Source organism: Vigna unguiculata, chromosome 3 (genome assembly GCF_037176805.1).
Source record: "Vigna unguiculata cultivar grain cowpea cultivar isolate G323 ecotype 2 chromosome 3, ASM3717680v1, whole genome shotgun sequence".
NCBI classification, from domain to species: Eukaryota; Viridiplantae; Streptophyta; class Magnoliopsida; order Fabales; family Fabaceae; genus Vigna; species Vigna unguiculata.
This window is the reverse complement of record NC_140794.1, coordinates 41046980-41064795: the sequence shown is the minus strand read 5'-3', so window position 1 is coordinate 41064795 and position 17816 is coordinate 41046980. Positions and strand designations below refer to the sequence as shown.

The window sequence follows — 17816 nt, the reverse complement described above, 5'->3', positions numbered from 1 at the left end:
TATTAAAAACAGGGGTGCATAAACTGAAATATGGAGGTGCGTAAAGAGAAACTTAAATACGCTAAACTTAATTAAACAAACAGGGGTGCGTGAGTTAATTATGGAGGTGCGTGAAGAAAAGATGAATCTGCCAAATTTAAAATACAGGGGTGTACGAATTATTTATGGTGGTGCATGAAGAAAAGAATCTGTTAAGTTTAAGATACAAGGGGTGTACGCATTAATGACACCATTCTATCACATACACTTAATAAAAATACTAAATGGACATATGAACATAAAGCAAATAAGGTTTTAAAGTTAAAAACACTACAACAACTCACGCATGATTCCAAGTTTAATATAAGCATATTTTACTCACGATTCCAAAATGATTAAAAAGAAAGTAGGTCCCGCACATTGTAGTCAAATTGGATCATGAATTGGACCATGCTGAATGTAGTATACACTTTTAAAAAAAAAATGTCAAATCAATCAACATTCTTAGAACAAGTTGAAAGCCAAAAAAGGGGTTCAAATAATTTTCATAAACCAAGTTAAAAGACCCAGCCAAAAGTGGTACACTCTTACTGAAAAAAGGGTTCAAACAAGATTAACACATCTATTCTCCATAAAAATCTCAACTAACCTCAAAATACCCTTAAGATGAATCCATCTAAAACCAACACACACTACTAAGCCAAATGAAACATCACGTAACTCATCTCCAGACACAAAACATCAACGTAATTAAACAAATAAAAACCGAGAACAAAATCCAAAAACTTAAATGGTAAAAGTAGTGGTAAAACATCAATGAAAAACCTGAACAAATATCAAGTAGTATTCATAACACCGACAAATATTGGAGAATGAAAATGAACCTTGTAGGCTAACCTTGTATTGGAAATAGACTTAGATCATGAACTCCAATGACAAAAATGATGAATGACGACAATCAAGAACAATGCCACCGAGGGTTGGAAGAGGCGAATATAGGATTAGCGGATTATGGACAAGACGATAAGAGTAGCACGAGAAGAAGTCCCTTCCTGGATTCCCCCAAAAAACCAATAAAAATAAAATCCCCTTTTTCCCCCATAAAACTTTTTCCTTTTTTCCTTTCTTTTCCTTCCAAAAACTGAATAGAGGTTTTGTGCATGACGTGATCAGAAACCGTTCCCTCCAATCCTACTAAAAAAATCGTTTTCATTTTCAAATTTTAACTTTTAATTTCTGAATTTTATTAATTAATAAAAAAAACGAAAATATATTTTTAATTATATATATATAAAAAAACAAAAGATTATTTTACTTTAACGCTTAAAAAAACATAAATTAAAAAATTTTATTATTATTTTTTTTAACTTTATTATTTTTTATCTTTTTTATGTAACACTTATTTTTGAATATATATATATATATATATATATATATTATTTACTTTATTATTTTTTATTTTTTATTGTTATTTTTTTTATTTTATTATTATTGTTATTTTATTTTATATATTTTTATATTTTTTATATATATTTTATTTTTAAAACAACCTTATTTGCCCGGACGAATTGAGTGTTGACAGAAGGAAATCAGGACCGTGAAATTGTTGTGGGATGAGACTACTCAGGAGATGACCTGGGAGATGGAGGATCGCATGAGGCAGTCTTACCCACACTTATTTCTTGGTAAGTCTTATTTTCGAGGACGAAAATCTTTAAAGGTGGGTGTAATGTAAGACCCAGGAAAATTAAATAGTTATTTAATTAGGACAGGTAATAGGAACATTTAAAGTAATTAATGTGTGGAACTATGACGTGGAAAAGTACTAGCTCAAATGGTTGAGAGTACTTTGGTTATGTGAGAGGACTTGGGTTCAAGTCCTCATTGTATGCCAATTGTGTGTTATTTTAATTATGCATTTTTGGTTACATATTGAATGCGTGACGTGATGGTAAATTGTTAAATCTGTATGAGTTATCATAAAGGTGAATTGGTTGAATTGGTTGCACTCTTAACTTGGTAATTGATTGATGGTGGGTTCGAGTCTTGCTAAGAACCAAAATAGAGGTTTCATTTTTGGATTACTTTTATTTTTGCATGGCATTGGAGAGGCATAGGAAACCCTAGCTGCAGAGGGAGGTATTCGAATGGTTGAAAGTTTTATGCCAAGGGTAGTTGTCTAGTCATTTGGCATCTGAAAAATCATTTTTGATTTATAGTGGGAAGGGGGCACTTAAAGGGATATAACTGTGAGAGAGAGAGAAAGAGAGAGAGCTGGAAACTGAGAGTGAACTGGGCAGCGACGTTTTTGTGGTTAGGCACGAACAGTGGAGAGAATTGAGGGTGGAAGGTAGTGTGAGAGTGCAAGAGAAGACTCGACGAAGGTCGGGTTAGTGAAATCATCAAGGATTCGAGTGAAGAGCTGGAAATCCAGGTTAGGGGAGTTGCTTATTGTGTTTATATTCGTGATCGATTAATTTTGTACTGCCATGCGTAAATGTATGAATTTCCTCTCTGTCTGATGTTGTTTTCACGAAAATTTTGGGTTCTCGCCCAGAAACCGCCTGGCGGCAGTTTGACCTAAAAATGTTGTTTCCGCTATGAACTGCCTGGCGGTGAGATTGAGCCGCCAGGCGATATATGTTGTACTGACACTGTTTGATTGAACTGTGTTGTATGTTGCTTTGTGTTGATGGCCATTAACTGCTATAATTGCGAGGTTTTAAAAGACCCAGATATTCTTGATGTTGGCACGAGTTAAATTGTCATTGGGGTAGAGAAGAGAGGAATCGTGAGTGAAAGGAAGGAATTCGATGGTTATTGAATTGAGTATATAATGATGTGTCTGGAAATCTAATAGGGTACAATGAGTGGTATGATTGAGAATGGGTCTAATAAGTTATGTTAAACTGATGGCGCGTTGTTAGAAGTGAAAGCGGAATCAAATTCTGAAATTTTTGTCTTGAGCACGGGTGCAGAAATCTGGGTATGGTACCCATGATCTGATGCACCGCCTAGCGGTGGATAATTGGCCGCCAGGCGAAGTGTTTTATCAGAGTGGTGTTGAGAGATCTGGAGTGCGTCTGATGGAGAATAAAACATGAGAGAAGTATAAAGGAAATGTAGGATGGATTGTAGATCGAATAGGTGAAAATGTGAGCAAGAGTTGGGATTAGGAAACTCTAGGTCTTAGTATGTTAGTTAAGGAAGAAGGGAGGATGGAAGAAGGCAAAAAGAGGGAAGAAGCATATGAATTGGGCATGAGAGAAGTACGAGACCGGGAAGTTAACAAGAGTATGTGGTATATTTAAGGGCGTGATAAAAGGTAATTGTAATGCTAACAGTTTCCTAGGGTGTATGAAGTTGTGATTTTATGTTTAAAGCTCTTGTTAAATTAAAGAGGACTTAAATGAGTGGATTGATCGGGGTAAAGCACAAGTATTTGGTTACATATGATAGTTGTAGATTCACCTATGCGGGGGTTTGATATTGGGGTTCTCACGTGAACTTTGTAAGTGGGTTATATGCTAAACTGGATTAACGGGGGTGTCATAAACCAGAAAAGTGTTGTTCTGGTATGGTGCCTGGCGGTACACTGATACCCGCCAGGCGATGGATTTAACAGGAGAGCGCACTGTACTGAGGTGCGCATGGCGGCACGTCGAGCTCCGCCAGGCGGTGACGAGGAAACAGGGGCACTGGCACAACGCTGGCGCCTGGCGGTGAGTGGGTACCGCCAGGCGGTCTAGAACAGTTTTGCCTGGCGGCGTATGGGCCGAGCCAGGCGAAAAAGTTGATGTTCTTTGCTTCTGGTGTGTTGTTTTAATTAACAATGATGCTTGCTTGGATCGGGAGATGCTGTGCCATGAGCGGGTAGGTTCATGGATGGTGGATGACATGTGATGATATGAACGGGGAGGTTCATATCCAGTTACTCTCACGTGGGGATACGAGATAGGTAGGTTCGTATGTTCCGTGCTCACGTTGAGAGATTCCACGTGTGGGGAGGTACGAGGCTGGTGGATCACATGTGTTGGACTACGGGTGGGCAGGTCCGTAGAGCAGGACTACAAGTTGGGAGGTTCGTTGGGCAGGACTACGAGCGGGGAGGTTCGTAGAGGCAGGACCACGAGGGGGAGGTTCGTGTGAGCATCATTTTCCCGAGTCCAAGGTTAACTTGTTGTGTGATTTGAAGGCTACAAAGCCTTGGGGGTTTAAGGTCTTGGCCAAGAATTAATAAGATGGGTATATGATGTTATCTTGTATTTTATATACTTGTTATCTTATTTTCGTAGCTCACCCTTTCTTGTTTGTGTGTTTGTGTATGGCGATGATCATGTGATTCGTTACACGGGAGCAGATGTTGACACAGGTGGAGCTGATGATATCCAGCCGACGGAGTGAGGGCTAGCTTTGGGGATTAGAGCTAGGGTTTTTCCCTCGTGTATTTATTATATTTTATTATGAATATGGACTTTTGGAAACTTGTAACACTCTGATGTTTATGTTATGAGTTTTGGCATGCTATTTAATAAAATTTAAATTTTTACCGCGTTGTGATTATTATTTCGACGACTTTTGAGTTAATTTATTTATTATATTTTTTATTTTAAGTAATATTTCTTAGGGATGTTACAACGTCAATAAATAAATTTTTTAAATGATTACTTACTTCTCATTTTACTAATATTGAAGGAGATAGTGCAAGTAGTCCAGTTACTAACGAATTGCATTGCAAAGGGGAGTTACAAGGTAATGTGACACACAATTGTACATAATTTCAGAGATAAAATATGCATTTCAAGCTAATGCTTTATGTTGATGTTTAGAACTACTCAATATTGGAGAACCTTGCTTGGAATGCCAATTCTATAAAGCTCAACTTTGGTATGAAGAAAGAGTAGAAAAATGTAACACATCAAAGAAAGTTAAATTCTCATTCTGTTGTTAAAAGGGAAAAGTGCAAATTCCACTATTAAAAAAACCACCTAATCTTCTTGAAGGTTTGTTAAATGGTGTAGATCATAGAAGTCAATTATTTTTACAAAATGTAAGAATATACAATAGCATGTTCTCATTTACTTTAATTGGTGGTAAGATAGATGCTTCAATGAACAATGGTTCTGCTCCACCACAATTTATTCTTAATGGACAGAACTATCATCGTATTGGAAGTTTATTACCAGAACATGGATCAAAGCCAAAGTTTGCACAACTGTACATATATGATACTGAAAATGAAATGAGTAACAGACTGAAGCATTTCAGGTTAGTTAACAGGTCAAGTAATTTGCTTAAATGAAATATTTAAATACATTTGTTCACATGTTTTCTCTTTATTATGTTTTAGGTCAAACAACAAGGAATCTGATAAAGATCAATCATTGGTTGCTGATTTGATTCAAATGATTGACAATCACAATGTTCTTGCTAAATCTTTTAGAAGAGTAAGAGATTTGTCATTGTAACATATGGAATCAGATTTCACGCTAAGACTATTTAGAGGTAGAAACAAAGACCCTAGAGTCTACAACACACCTTCATGTGATGAAATAGTTGCTCTAATAGTTGGTGATTTTGGCAATATGGATGTAGACAGAGATATAATTGTCAAAAAATGTTCTGGTGAATTAACAAGACTGCATGAAACTCACACAACTTTCATTACACTGCAATATCCTCTCATGTTTCCATATGGAGAAGATGGTTATCAAGAAGATATTCCAATAAGAGAATCTCATTCAAGAAGTAAATCCAGGGTGAGAATTAGAATTTCTTTGCGAGAATTTATTGCATTTAGAATACAACAAAGATCTATAGAACTTGGAAATATTGTGAATGCATGCCGATTGTTCTAATAGTTTTTGGTTGATTGCTATACGATGGTGGAAGCACAACGATTGTCTTTCATTAGAGCTAATCAAAAGTTAATTCGTTGTGATATTCTTAATGGATTACAAGAGGCTGTTAATAGAGGAGAGACAGATCCTTCTTTAATTGGAAGACGTATTGTATTGCCTGCTTCATTCACTGGTGGTACCAGATACATGTTCAACAATTGTCAAGATGCTATGGCAATTTGTAAAAAATTTGGATATCCTGATTTGTTCATTACTATAACATGCAATGTGCATTGGAGCGAAATAAGAGACTTTGTTTTAGCGAAAGTGTCATCACCTTCAGATAGACCTGATATTGTATGTAGAGTCTTCAAAATGAAGCTGGATGAAATGATGACAGATTTAAAAAAAAGGACTTCTTCGGAAAAATCATTGCAGATATGTTCTATAGGAAATAATATAGATTATATCAATATTTATTAAATTAAATTTTTACAACTATTTTATTTGTTCTGTTATATATGCAGGAATGTACATAGTAGAATTCCAAAAAAGAGGTTTACCTCATGCATATATACTTTTATGGTTGGATGGAGAAAGCAAATTGAAAAATTCAACTGATATTGATAAAGTAATATCAGCGAAATTGCCCAATGCGGATTTGTACCCCAAATTGGAAAAAGTTGTAGCAAGTTACATGATTCATGGACCATGCAGACCTGTAAGATATAATTCACCATGCATGAAGGAAGGAAGATGTTCTAAATTTTATCCAAAAAAATTCGCATCTTCAACTTCAATTGATGAAGATGGATATCTATGCTATAGAAGACTTGATAATGGTAGATTTGTTGAGAAGAATGGAATTAAGCTGGACAATAGAAGTGTTGTTCCTTACAATCCACCCCTTCTAATGAGGTATCAAGCTCATGTCAATACAGAGTATTACAACAAGACCAATTCAATAAAATATTTGTTCAAATATGTCAACAAAGGTCCTGATAGAGCTACTCTTAAAATAAGCAACAACTCTGCACAATCTGACAAAGAAACCATTATTGATGAGATCAAGAGGTATTATAATTGTAGGTATCTATCACCATGTGAAGCTGCTTAGCGAATATTTGCTTTTGACATCCATCACAGATGGCATGCTGTCCAGAGATTGACATTCCATCTTCCTGGCCAACAATCAACTTTGTTTAAAGATGATGATGATATTAATGTGGTCTTCAACAGATACGAAAATGCTAACACAATGTTTCTAGCTTGGTTTGAGGCTAACAAAGTTTATACATAAGGAAAAGAATTGACTTATTCTGAATTTCCAAGCAAATTTGTGTGGTTTGCTAAAGAAAAAGAATGGAAACCAAGGAAGAAAGGCTACAACATTGGTAGACTTACTTATATTCCTCCTGGCTTTGGAGAACTTTATTATTTGAGGATATTACTGATCATTCAAAAAGGTTGTATTGATTATGAAAGCATTAAGACCATTGATGGGAAATTTTATGAAACATACCAAGAAGCTTGCTATGCTTTGGGATTGTTGGCTGACGATAAAGATTATATTGATGCAATAAAAGAAGCAAGTGAATTTGCTTCTGGGTATCAACTTAGAAGATGATTTGTTACTTTGTTGTCGATAAATACAATTTCTAAACCAGATATAGTTTGGAATTCTACGTGGAGTATCTTATGTGATGGAATTTTGTACCAAAATAGAAAGGAGATGAACTCACCAGGTAATTTATATTGTGATCTATTTAATTGAATAGAAATATAATTTTTAATTGCATTATTTTGTTCATGCAGGTCTTAAAATTGAGACTGCTGAATTACAAAAAATTTGTCTCATTCAAATACAGGAAATGCTAATGTCAAATGGTAGATGTTTGAAAGATTATCCTTCATTACCTCAACTTGATATTTCAGATCTACATACATTCAATAATAGATTTATTGTTGATGAGCTGCAATATAATAAAGAAGAGATGGCGAAACAACATGACATTTTGTTTAAAGTACTGAATGATGAACAAATTCATGTATATCAGGATATCATAACAGCAGTTGTTTCAAAGAAGGGATGATTCTTCTTTTTATATGGCTATGATGGTACATGGAAAACTTTATGTGGAAGACATTGTCAGCTGCTCTAAGAAGCAAATGCATGATTGTTTTAAACGTAGCATCAAGTGGAATTGCTTCTTTACTACTTCCTGGTGGAAAAACAACACACTCTACCTTCTGCATCCCACTGTTAATTAATGATGAATCAACTTGCAACATAGCGCAAGGTAGTCTACGTGCTAAACTTCTGATGGCAACCAATTTGATTATCTGGGATGAAGCACCAATGATGAATAGAATGTGCTTTGAGGCATTTGATAGAACACTAAGAGATATTATGCGAAATGTTGATGATGCCAATAATGACAAACCATTTGGTGGCAAAGCAGTTGTCTTAGAAGGTGACTTCAGACAAATTCTACTCGTTATCAAGAAAGGATCTAGGTTTGATATCATCAAATCAGCAATCAACTATTCAGAGTTATGGAATTGTTGTAAAGTGCTAAAACTGTCCAAGAACATGAGATTAAGTACTACAACAAATACTCAAATAACCAATGATATCAAAGAATTTGCTGATTGGATATTGAAGATTGGAGACGGACAAATGGATGTAAATGAGAATGGTGAATGCATGGTTGAAATTTCAGAAGAGCTGCTGATTACAAATACAAATTTACCTTTATTGTCATTGGTTGAATTTGTCTATCCTCAATTTGTGGTTAACATGATGAAGCCTAATTATTTTGATGATGGAGAAATCTTGTGCCCAACTAATGATTTTGTAGAGCAAGTAAATGATTTCATGTTGTCTTTATTAGGTGGTGAAGAGGTGACTTATTTAAGCTTAGATACACCTTGTCAATCTGATGAACAAGATGAAGTACAATTTGAATGGTTTACATCTAAATTTTTAAATGATATCAAATGTTCAGGGATACCAAATCATAAACTCAAGCTGAAAACAGGTGTGCCAATTATGCTCTTGAAAAATATTGATCAAGCGAAAGGTCTTTGTAATGACACAAGACATTATATTTTCATCATATAGGTTATTAAATATCTCAAAACCCCTTGTTATTACAAAAAATATTACATTTATAAAAATCCGTGCGTTACTAGGGTAGAAAGACTAGTTTATTACATCACTAAACTTGATGACCCTACTCATGTACTACTAATAAAGAAAAACAACAAAAGATATTATCTCTATGTGAAAAAAGCACATTTAAAATCCTGATCTTTAAGTTCTTGAAACTACGTTTTTTTTTCTTCATCTAGAAATCTTAGATTCTTTAATAACCTTGTAACCTAGTTGTGAACCTAATATTTGAATTCGTGCTCACATTTTTTCACTCTTTGTAGTACGTGTTTGTGATAGACCAAATTAAAGTTTTACTTTCATCTCTCAAAACTCTTTTTTTATGGACTACAAACAATGATAATCAGTTTTATAAAAATTATTATTGTATTATTTAATATACTCAATTGATTGACGAGATTATACATCATTTACTCATTTTATTTTTTTGAAAAAGCCAAATTATTGATTATTAAAAGTGAATAACTAACTTTGTGAATACTTACAACGGTTAGTTTACCCAGTGACCATATAATTATTAATTCAGTTATGACAATAAATTCATTTGGTCCCGTTTCGAAAGCATTATTTTACAAAAACGCGTTTAAATTTATTTTATATATACTTATTCGTTATTTAACACTCATTCTATAAAAGCATGATCAAATTAAAAATTTGAAAATTATATACTTTTTAAATTGAATCATTAGTTTTCTTCACGAGGAAGCATGCAAATCCAATTTACTAAATTGCGCGTTCTAAAAAAACGGTTGGATTTCTAAAGGCTAGATGTAAATGTTCAACCAACCTAGTCCCCTTCATTTATTTTCTTCTTTTTCGTTTCTTTTTACAAAATTCATATGCAACAATGTTGCCATAGCGCATTGCATACGAGCGTTGCGAGTGAGTGAAAGAAAGAAAAAAGAACGAGAAAGAAAATTCAGAGGCTCACACCAAAAACGCTACTCAGATCCAATTTCTTTTTCACTCTCAGATCGAAAACCAAATAAACTGGATCCGCTCGACTTCCGATCATGAATGCATTCTCTTCTCCCGCGCGTCTGAGGTATGTAATGCAAATCACGGTCTTTCTTTTGTTCTTTCTTGAGGAAGAAGCATTCTCACTCTCAGAAGAACCTCAAAATTTGCGAAATTGTTTGTCATTGATGCAATTGGCAAAAGATTAAGTTGATTAGCAGATTTAGTGTCTAGATTTTTTTCTTTTTTTTTTCTTTCATTAAGTTATATTGAAGATATTGCCAATTGCCATTCGCCTGATCCTATGCCGGTATTGCTTAATAATTGTTGTGCATGTGTCATTAGAAGGGGTTTTTTCCATATGCTCTCTTTGTTTAGAATGTGAGGTCTCTGGATAAATTAGTAAGTATTTATGAGAAAAGAAAATACGAAGATAAAATGAATTAATTTTCTTTCATGAGTTAAAATCAGTTCTTGCACCCTTTCTTTTGGAGAAGTAAGATGATAGAGGTTTTCCTCTACAAGTGTTTGTGAAGAATTTTTTATTTGCACGAGGTTTATCTATTAAATTTCCTTGTCTGCTCATAATTTGTTTCAAAGGCTTATCCTTGATGGATTGGGCAGCACTCTTGTTTAATTTGGTATTTTGTTTGTATTGAGATTCTCTTCTCCACCCTTTCTATGATAACTTTTGCTGTTTCCATACAACATTATATAAGAAAGTTGGAATTGCGGTGCAGCTATGTGGTCACACCGACTCAAATACTATACTTCCTTTCTATAAGTCGTGATTGTGTGCTTCGCTGTCATTCTGTATTCGTGAATGAAGTTTTTATATGGTAATCAAATGCAGTTAGCATGTAGTTAGTTCTTTTTCAAAGATATAAATGTTTATTATGTATTTTAAAATATTAAAATATTATCAGTATCTATTTACAATCTAATTCATATCCCTGCATTTAGGGACATGATTCGGGCCATACGTGCTTGCAAGACTGCAGCAGAAGAGCGTGCTGTTGTTAGAAAAGAATGTGCTGCCATTCGTACTTCTATAAATGGAAATGATCAACACTATAGGCATCGGAATCTGGCCAAGCTAATGTTCATCCACATGCTTGGCTACCCCACTCATTTTGGTCAAATGGAGTGCCTCAAGTTGATAGCATCTCCTGGATTTCCGGAGAAGAGAATGGGTTACCTTGGTCTTATGTTGCTTCTTGATGAAAAACAAGAAGTTCTAATGTTGGTCACCAATTCTTTGAAACAGTATCCAATTTCATGTTATTTTTCATTTGTTTTTTCGTTCCTTAAATTTTGCTTTCCTTTCTAAGATGCTAGCAACATTGATGATGGGATATAGCACCCTTAGCTAAGTCACAGAGATCTTAATCACACAAATCAATATATTGTGGGACTTGCTCTTTGTGCTCTAGGAAATATTTGTTCAGCAGAAATGGCTCGTGATCTTGCCAAAGAGGTTGAGAGATTACTGGATTTTCGAGATCCTAATATACGGAAGAAGGTGAACTTTTCATAATATTTCATACCCTTTTATTCAAAATTTTATATCTTCATGAATTTTGAAACTTGATACATATATTGGATATTCAGAGTCATGCATTGATCTATCCTTAGGAGAGGAAGACAAACCATAAATGCTTTTATGGCTTAATAGTGTCTCCTGTACATAATGACAATAACTTGTTCTTACTTCAAGTAATTAGTTTTGGAACTTCTTAATAGAGTTCACCACATAGAGGGAAGGGAGAGAGAGCGATAGAGGATGTAGAAGTTTTATATTTATTAAGGGTGAAATTCTTAGTCATTTATGTTTTGATGATTTACATTTTGGTATTTAAGTTTTAAAAGTTTCAATCTAGTACTTTATGGTTTTAAAAATGTTCATTTTGATTATTTTTATAAAAAACATTAAATATGTGTTGATGTGTCCACTAACAGGGTCTTAAAAGTATCAATATGATACTTTATGCTTTTAAACATGTTTATTTTAGTTCTTTTTAACTATAACATTTGTTGAATATAGAAAAAATAAGGTTTGAGATTAATATTTCTTGTGTATAAACCACACATAAGGTAATTTATTAATTTATTTATAATAGAGAGAGGTACAACTAAATAGAGTAACTAAAATTAAATATAGTAAATAGAAAATATTGTTTGATATTATAATTAACAATATCTTAACAATATCAAACAATATCTTAACAATATCAAACAATATCTAACACCCCCTCGAGCTGGAGCATACAAATCATATGTGCAGCTTGTTACAAATATAATCAATTCTAGGCCCCCGTGACTTAGTAAAAATATTTAATATCTGTTAACTGATCACTTGAGTTAACAAATTCAGTCTTGATGTCTCCAGACATAATCTTTTCCCGAATGAAATGACAGTTAATCTCAATGTGTTTGGTCCTCTAATGAAAGACAGGATTAGAGCTAATATGAAGAGCAACCTGATTGTCACACACGAGTGTTATTTGAGTGACATCTCCAAATTGTAACTCTCTAAGCAATTGCTTGAGCCAAACAAGTTCACATGCAGCTGAGGCCATAACTCTATATTCTACACTAGATCTTGCCACAATACTTTGTTTCTTATTTTTCCATGAGATGAAGTTACTACCAATGGAGACACAATACCCAGATGTAGATCTTCTAGCAGAAGGAGATCCTGCCCAATTAGCATCTAAATAACAAACAACTCTTGTATGATTATTAGAACCATATAACAATCATTTTCCAGAAGATCCTTTAATATACTTCAAGATACGAATGAATGCATTCCAATGATATTCACATGGAGAATTAAGAAATTGGCTTACCACACTGAATGCAAAGGAAATGTCAAGACGAGTAACTGTAAGATAATTTAATTTTCCAACCAATCTTCTATACTGCTCATGATTAGATATAGGCTCCCCCTGATTTGGTAGAAGTTTAGTATTGAGATCTATGGGTGTATCAACAAACTTTGAACTCACCAACCCAATATCCTCCAAAATATCCACGACATACTTTCTATGAGATATAACAATACTATCATTGGACTGTGCCACCTCAATACCCAAGAAATACTTAAGTTTGCCAAGATATTTGGTCTGAAAATGGTGACAAAGAGGTTGTTTCAACTTAGAGATGCCACACATAGGATAATCTATTTATAATAGAGAGGTACAACTAAAAAGAGTAACTAAATAAATAGAGTAAATAGAAGATATTGTGATTAACAATATGTAACAATATCTTAACAATATTAAACAATATCTAAACAATATCTAACAACATTAAATAGGTTAACGAACAAGTAACCAACTATGCTAACCTATTTAACATTTTGGTTGAGAAAGATCAAAATGAACTCTTTTAAAACAAAAAGTATTGAGACTTTCAAAACTTAAATGTACCAAAAACACTGAAACATAAAGGAGAAGTAACATTTAGCTTTTATTTAGTGCAGCTGATACAAGAAAGATGTAGCTATTTATAGTGCAGAAAACTTAGACAGAAAGCTACTGAAGTCTAACTAATTGCTGACTCAGTAGGTAGCAAATCAACCGAAACTCTTAGGGTGCTATTGGTAGAAGGGACATTTTTAGCTTTCCGCCAATTGGAAATCGATAAAGTATGGTTCCCACGTTTCGTTTACCTTTTGAAAGGTAACATTACCAAGAAAAAAAGGTTTCTCTAGAATGGATTTTATTTAAGTTTCCCACAATAATAATTCCATGGAGAGGTGGGAGACTATCTTTCCCAAGAAAAATTAGAAATTTTACTGAAAGATAAACCATGTTATTTTTATTAAATCTCTTAATTTGGTATAAATTAATGATGATTTTGATAAATATTCCCAAGAAGGCTTTTCTCCGACCAAACAAAATTTAGTCATTCATTGTATTCATGATTACTAGGTATGAAAACATTTCTTTCTACCAAACTCCCTCTAGCATAAAGTAGCTGCACGATGAAAACTATAACAAAAAAGTATCTGTGTAACAAAATTACTATATTACCCTTTTACTTATCTGCTACTATTCTGCATGAATTTTGCTTATTCCTTAAATCTTAATTTATTGTTATGTGTTTACTTTATGGATTCTAAGTGTTGAATATTGAGAAAAACTGTATAAAGTTACTCGTGTCTAAAGTATACATAGGGTGAATGTATTTATAATAAAGAGTGATACAAGTATATATGACAACCAAACATAAATATGGTAAATAAAAGATATTGTAATAAATAATATCAACATCATCTACTAATATAAAAAAATTTCTATTTTTCCTAATAAACAATAGACGCTATGTTTCCCTAATTATGTACCAAGTTTGTTACAAATATAATCAATTCCTGAACTCCTTAAAGACTTGGTGAAAATATCTGCTAACTTATCATTTGAGTTAATGAATTCAATCTTGATGTCTCCAGAGACAATCTTTTCTCGAATGAAATGGCGATCGATCTCAATGTGTTTGGTCCTCTTGTGAAAGACAGGATTAGAATTGATATGAAGTGTTGTCTGATTGTCACATATATGTGTCATTTGAGTGACATCTCCAAATTGTAATTCTCTAAACAATTGTTTAAGCCAAACAAGTTCAAAAGTGGTTGAGGCCATAGTTCTATACTATGCTTTTGCACTAGATCTTGCCACAACACTTTGTTTCTTGCTCTTCCAAGAAATCAAGTTATCACCAATGGAGACACAATACGCGAAAGTAGAGCTCTATCAGAAAGAGATCTTGGCCAATCAGCATTTGAATAACAAACAACTTTTGTATGGTTTATTGAAACCATATAACAAACATTTTCCAGGAGATCCTTTAGTGTACTTTAATATATGAATGATTGCGTTCCAATGATCTTGACATGGAGAATTAAGAAATTGGCTCACCACACTGACTGCAAAGGAAATGTTAGGATAAGTAACTGTAAGATAATTTAATTTTTCAACAAATCTTCTATACTGCTAAGGATCTGAAATAGGCTCCCCTTGATTTGGTAGGAGTTTGAGTTTGTCAATAGGTTTTGAATTCATCAACCCAATTTCCTCAAAACTTTCCAAATTATACTTCCTTTGAGATATAACAATACTATCGTTGGATTGTGCTACCTCAATACTCAAGAAATATTAGAGTTTGTCAAGATCTTTGGTTTGAAAATGGTGACAAATGTGTTGTTTCATCTGGAAGATGCCATGGTGGTCATTGCCTGTAAGAACAATATCATCAACATATACTATCAAATAGACACATCCAACACTTAAGTGACGGTAAAAGACCGAATGATCTGCCTCACTTCAAGTAATACCAAATTGTTGAACAACGTTGCTAAACTTTCCAAACCAGGCCCTAGGAGACTGTTTAAGGCCATATAAAGATTTGCGAAGACGACACACTAATCCAAAAGACTCCTCCCGAGCAACAAATCCGAAAGGTTGTTCCATATAAATTTCTTCCTGCAAATCTCCATTGAGGAAATCATTTTTGACATCTAGTTGATAAAGAGACCATTGTTGAAGAGAAGTCATGGCTAGAAATAAGCAGACAAAAGCCATCATTGCTACTAGAGAGAAAGTATCACCATAATCCAATTCAAAAATTTGTGTGTAGCCTTTGGCTACAACTCGAGCTTTGAGGCGATCAATCTAACACTTGGATTCCTAATAGTCCCTCCTCAGCTGTGAATTGTTTTTTTTTATAATGGGTTTTTACCACAATAAGATATACTTGTCCCACCCATTTATCCTAATACATTTCGCCTCTAACCCTACCTATTGTTGGCTCTTATCACAACTAGACATAATTTTCTCTATTTGAGTCGAACACCAAGACCATTAACTCTGATACTATTGGAATTTTTTTAGTAGATAAACTCGGGAGATTCACTCTCACTGAGGTATAAGTTGCCCATATAAAAGACCTGATGCTGCCTTCAACATAACACCTTAAAGCTCAATGTTTATGAGTCTTTCTTTTCTTATATCTCACTTATCAAAGAGTCTAATGGAACTCCTATCCTCATTCTACCTATACATAGATCCTATATATAAATTTCAACCTTGAATATTTGGGTGTGGATCCTTTGCGTGTGTTCATAGTAAAGGAAGGGAAAAACTGGATCCTAGGACTGTCAAATGTGGTTTTGTAAGATACTCAACTCAACTAGGCAAAAGGGATTAATACTATCATCCACCATCCAAAAAATTTTGTGTTAACTATCACCTTCAATGAATAAGAGAACTACTTCAAGCAACCTCATCTTAAAGGGGAGAATATAAGAGAGGAAGATGAGTCTCTCAGGCTTCCAAATATGACATTTGAGCCTACACTTAAACCTCTTGGACCTACAAAAGCTACACCCGAACCTACACTTGAATCTGCACCTCAATTTCCACCTAAGTCCGCAACTAATGGGGGTTGAAAATTTGAGAAAAATATGGTTTATTCAAGGAGAGAAAAGGTCATTCCAAAATCTGTCCATACCAAAGAATCCAACCTACCACCATTATGTGAGGTAACTATTTCTAATCCTATAAATTTTTGTAATTGTAATGAGTTTGTATATGAAAATTTAGAAGCATAGGTGGAGCAAAACCTTGAGCATCTGATTGCCCTTAGAAAGGGAATGAAAACATGAACCCAAAAGAAACCCATCCACTTTACCATCTATCAAATTTCCAGTCCTTTGAAAAATTATCCCTTACACATAAACCTTTCTCACGAACCTAAATTTATAACCACAAATTCCTTTATATCTAAAGCATTATCTGATAGGAAATGGAAATAAGCCTTAGATTCGGAAATGGAGATGTTAAATAAGAATAGGACTTGGGAACTTATCACCTTACCAACTAGAAAAAAACCCAGTGAGGTGTAAATGGGTATAACTAGTGAATATTTGGCTGATGGGTCTATTGAATGTTATAAGGCATGATTTGTGGCCAAAGGATTCACTCAAACCCATGGAGTGGATTATTTGGAGACATTTTGCCTAGTTGCTAAGGTGAACACAATCAGAGTAATATTGTCATTAGCAACAAATCATGATTGGGATTTGCACAACTTGATGTGAAGAATGCATTTCTACACTGAGAACTTGATAAAGAAATATATATGGAGCTACCCCAGGCTTTAAAGGGTATCTAATGAACTATTTGCTAGTTATAAAAGGTTTTTGTGGGCTGAAACAATTTTCTGGAGCATGGTTTGCTAGACTCACCAAGGTCATGATAAATATGGGTTATAAACAAAGTCAAGGGAATCATAGCCTATTCATCAAGCATTCAGTTTTAGGGGGAGTAAAAATATTGCTAGCGTATGTTGATGATATTATAGAAATTGAGGATGACAAAAAGGAACAACAAATGTTAAAGTCCATGTCTTGCCACAAAATTTGAGATTAAGACAGTAGGAAGACTTAAATATTTTTTAGGAATTGAAGTGACTCATTCCAAAAAGGGAAACTTCCTATCTCAACAAAAGTATGTTGTTGATTTGCTTAAAGAAACATGGAAGAAGCCTACAAACCAACTAGTACTCCAATTGATCCAAACATGAAGTTAAGAAGTGCAAAGGAGGATTTTGTAGTGGACAATGAAATGTATGAAAGACTTGTTGCAATACTTATTTACTTATCTTACAGTAGGCCAAACATTGATTTTGCTATGAGTCTAGTAAGCCAATTTATGCACCAACCAAAGGAGGCTCATTTACAAGCTGCTCCTAAAATTGTTTAGTTTTTAAAAGAAATTGTAGGAAGAGGAATTTTATTTAAACGAAATAAGAGTACTAAAACATATATGGATGCAAGCCGTGCGAGGTCAGTTGTGGATAGGATA

The 17816-nt window shown here is 34.0% G+C and overlaps 1 protein-coding gene and 1 pseudogene across 4 annotated transcripts in view; both read left to right on the top strand.

The window, feature by feature from the left end:
• The first annotated feature begins 5384 nt into the window (after nt 1–5384).
• On the top strand, nt 5385–8943 carry LOC146887858 (uncharacterized; annotated as a pseudogene).
• An 817-nt stretch (nt 8944–9760) lies between these two features.
• Nucleotides 9761–17816, top strand: part of LOC114178647 (AP-1 complex subunit gamma-2-like) — a 43522-nt gene continuing 35466 nt past the window's right edge. For 2 of the 4 annotated variants that reach the window (XM_085671543.1, XM_028064664.2), the window contains exons 1-3: nt 9765–10039; nt 10915–11217; nt 11332–11473. In XM_085671543.1, coding sequence (XP_085527669.1) covers nt 10008–10039; nt 10915–11217; nt 11332–11473 — 477 coding nt within the window. In that variant the 5' untranslated portion in view covers nt 9765–10007. Of the gene's footprint in view, nt 10040–10914; nt 11218–11331; nt 11474–17816 lie in introns of all 4 variants that reach the window. The other 2 variants (XM_028064665.2, XM_085671542.1) reach the window with 2 other exon arrangements.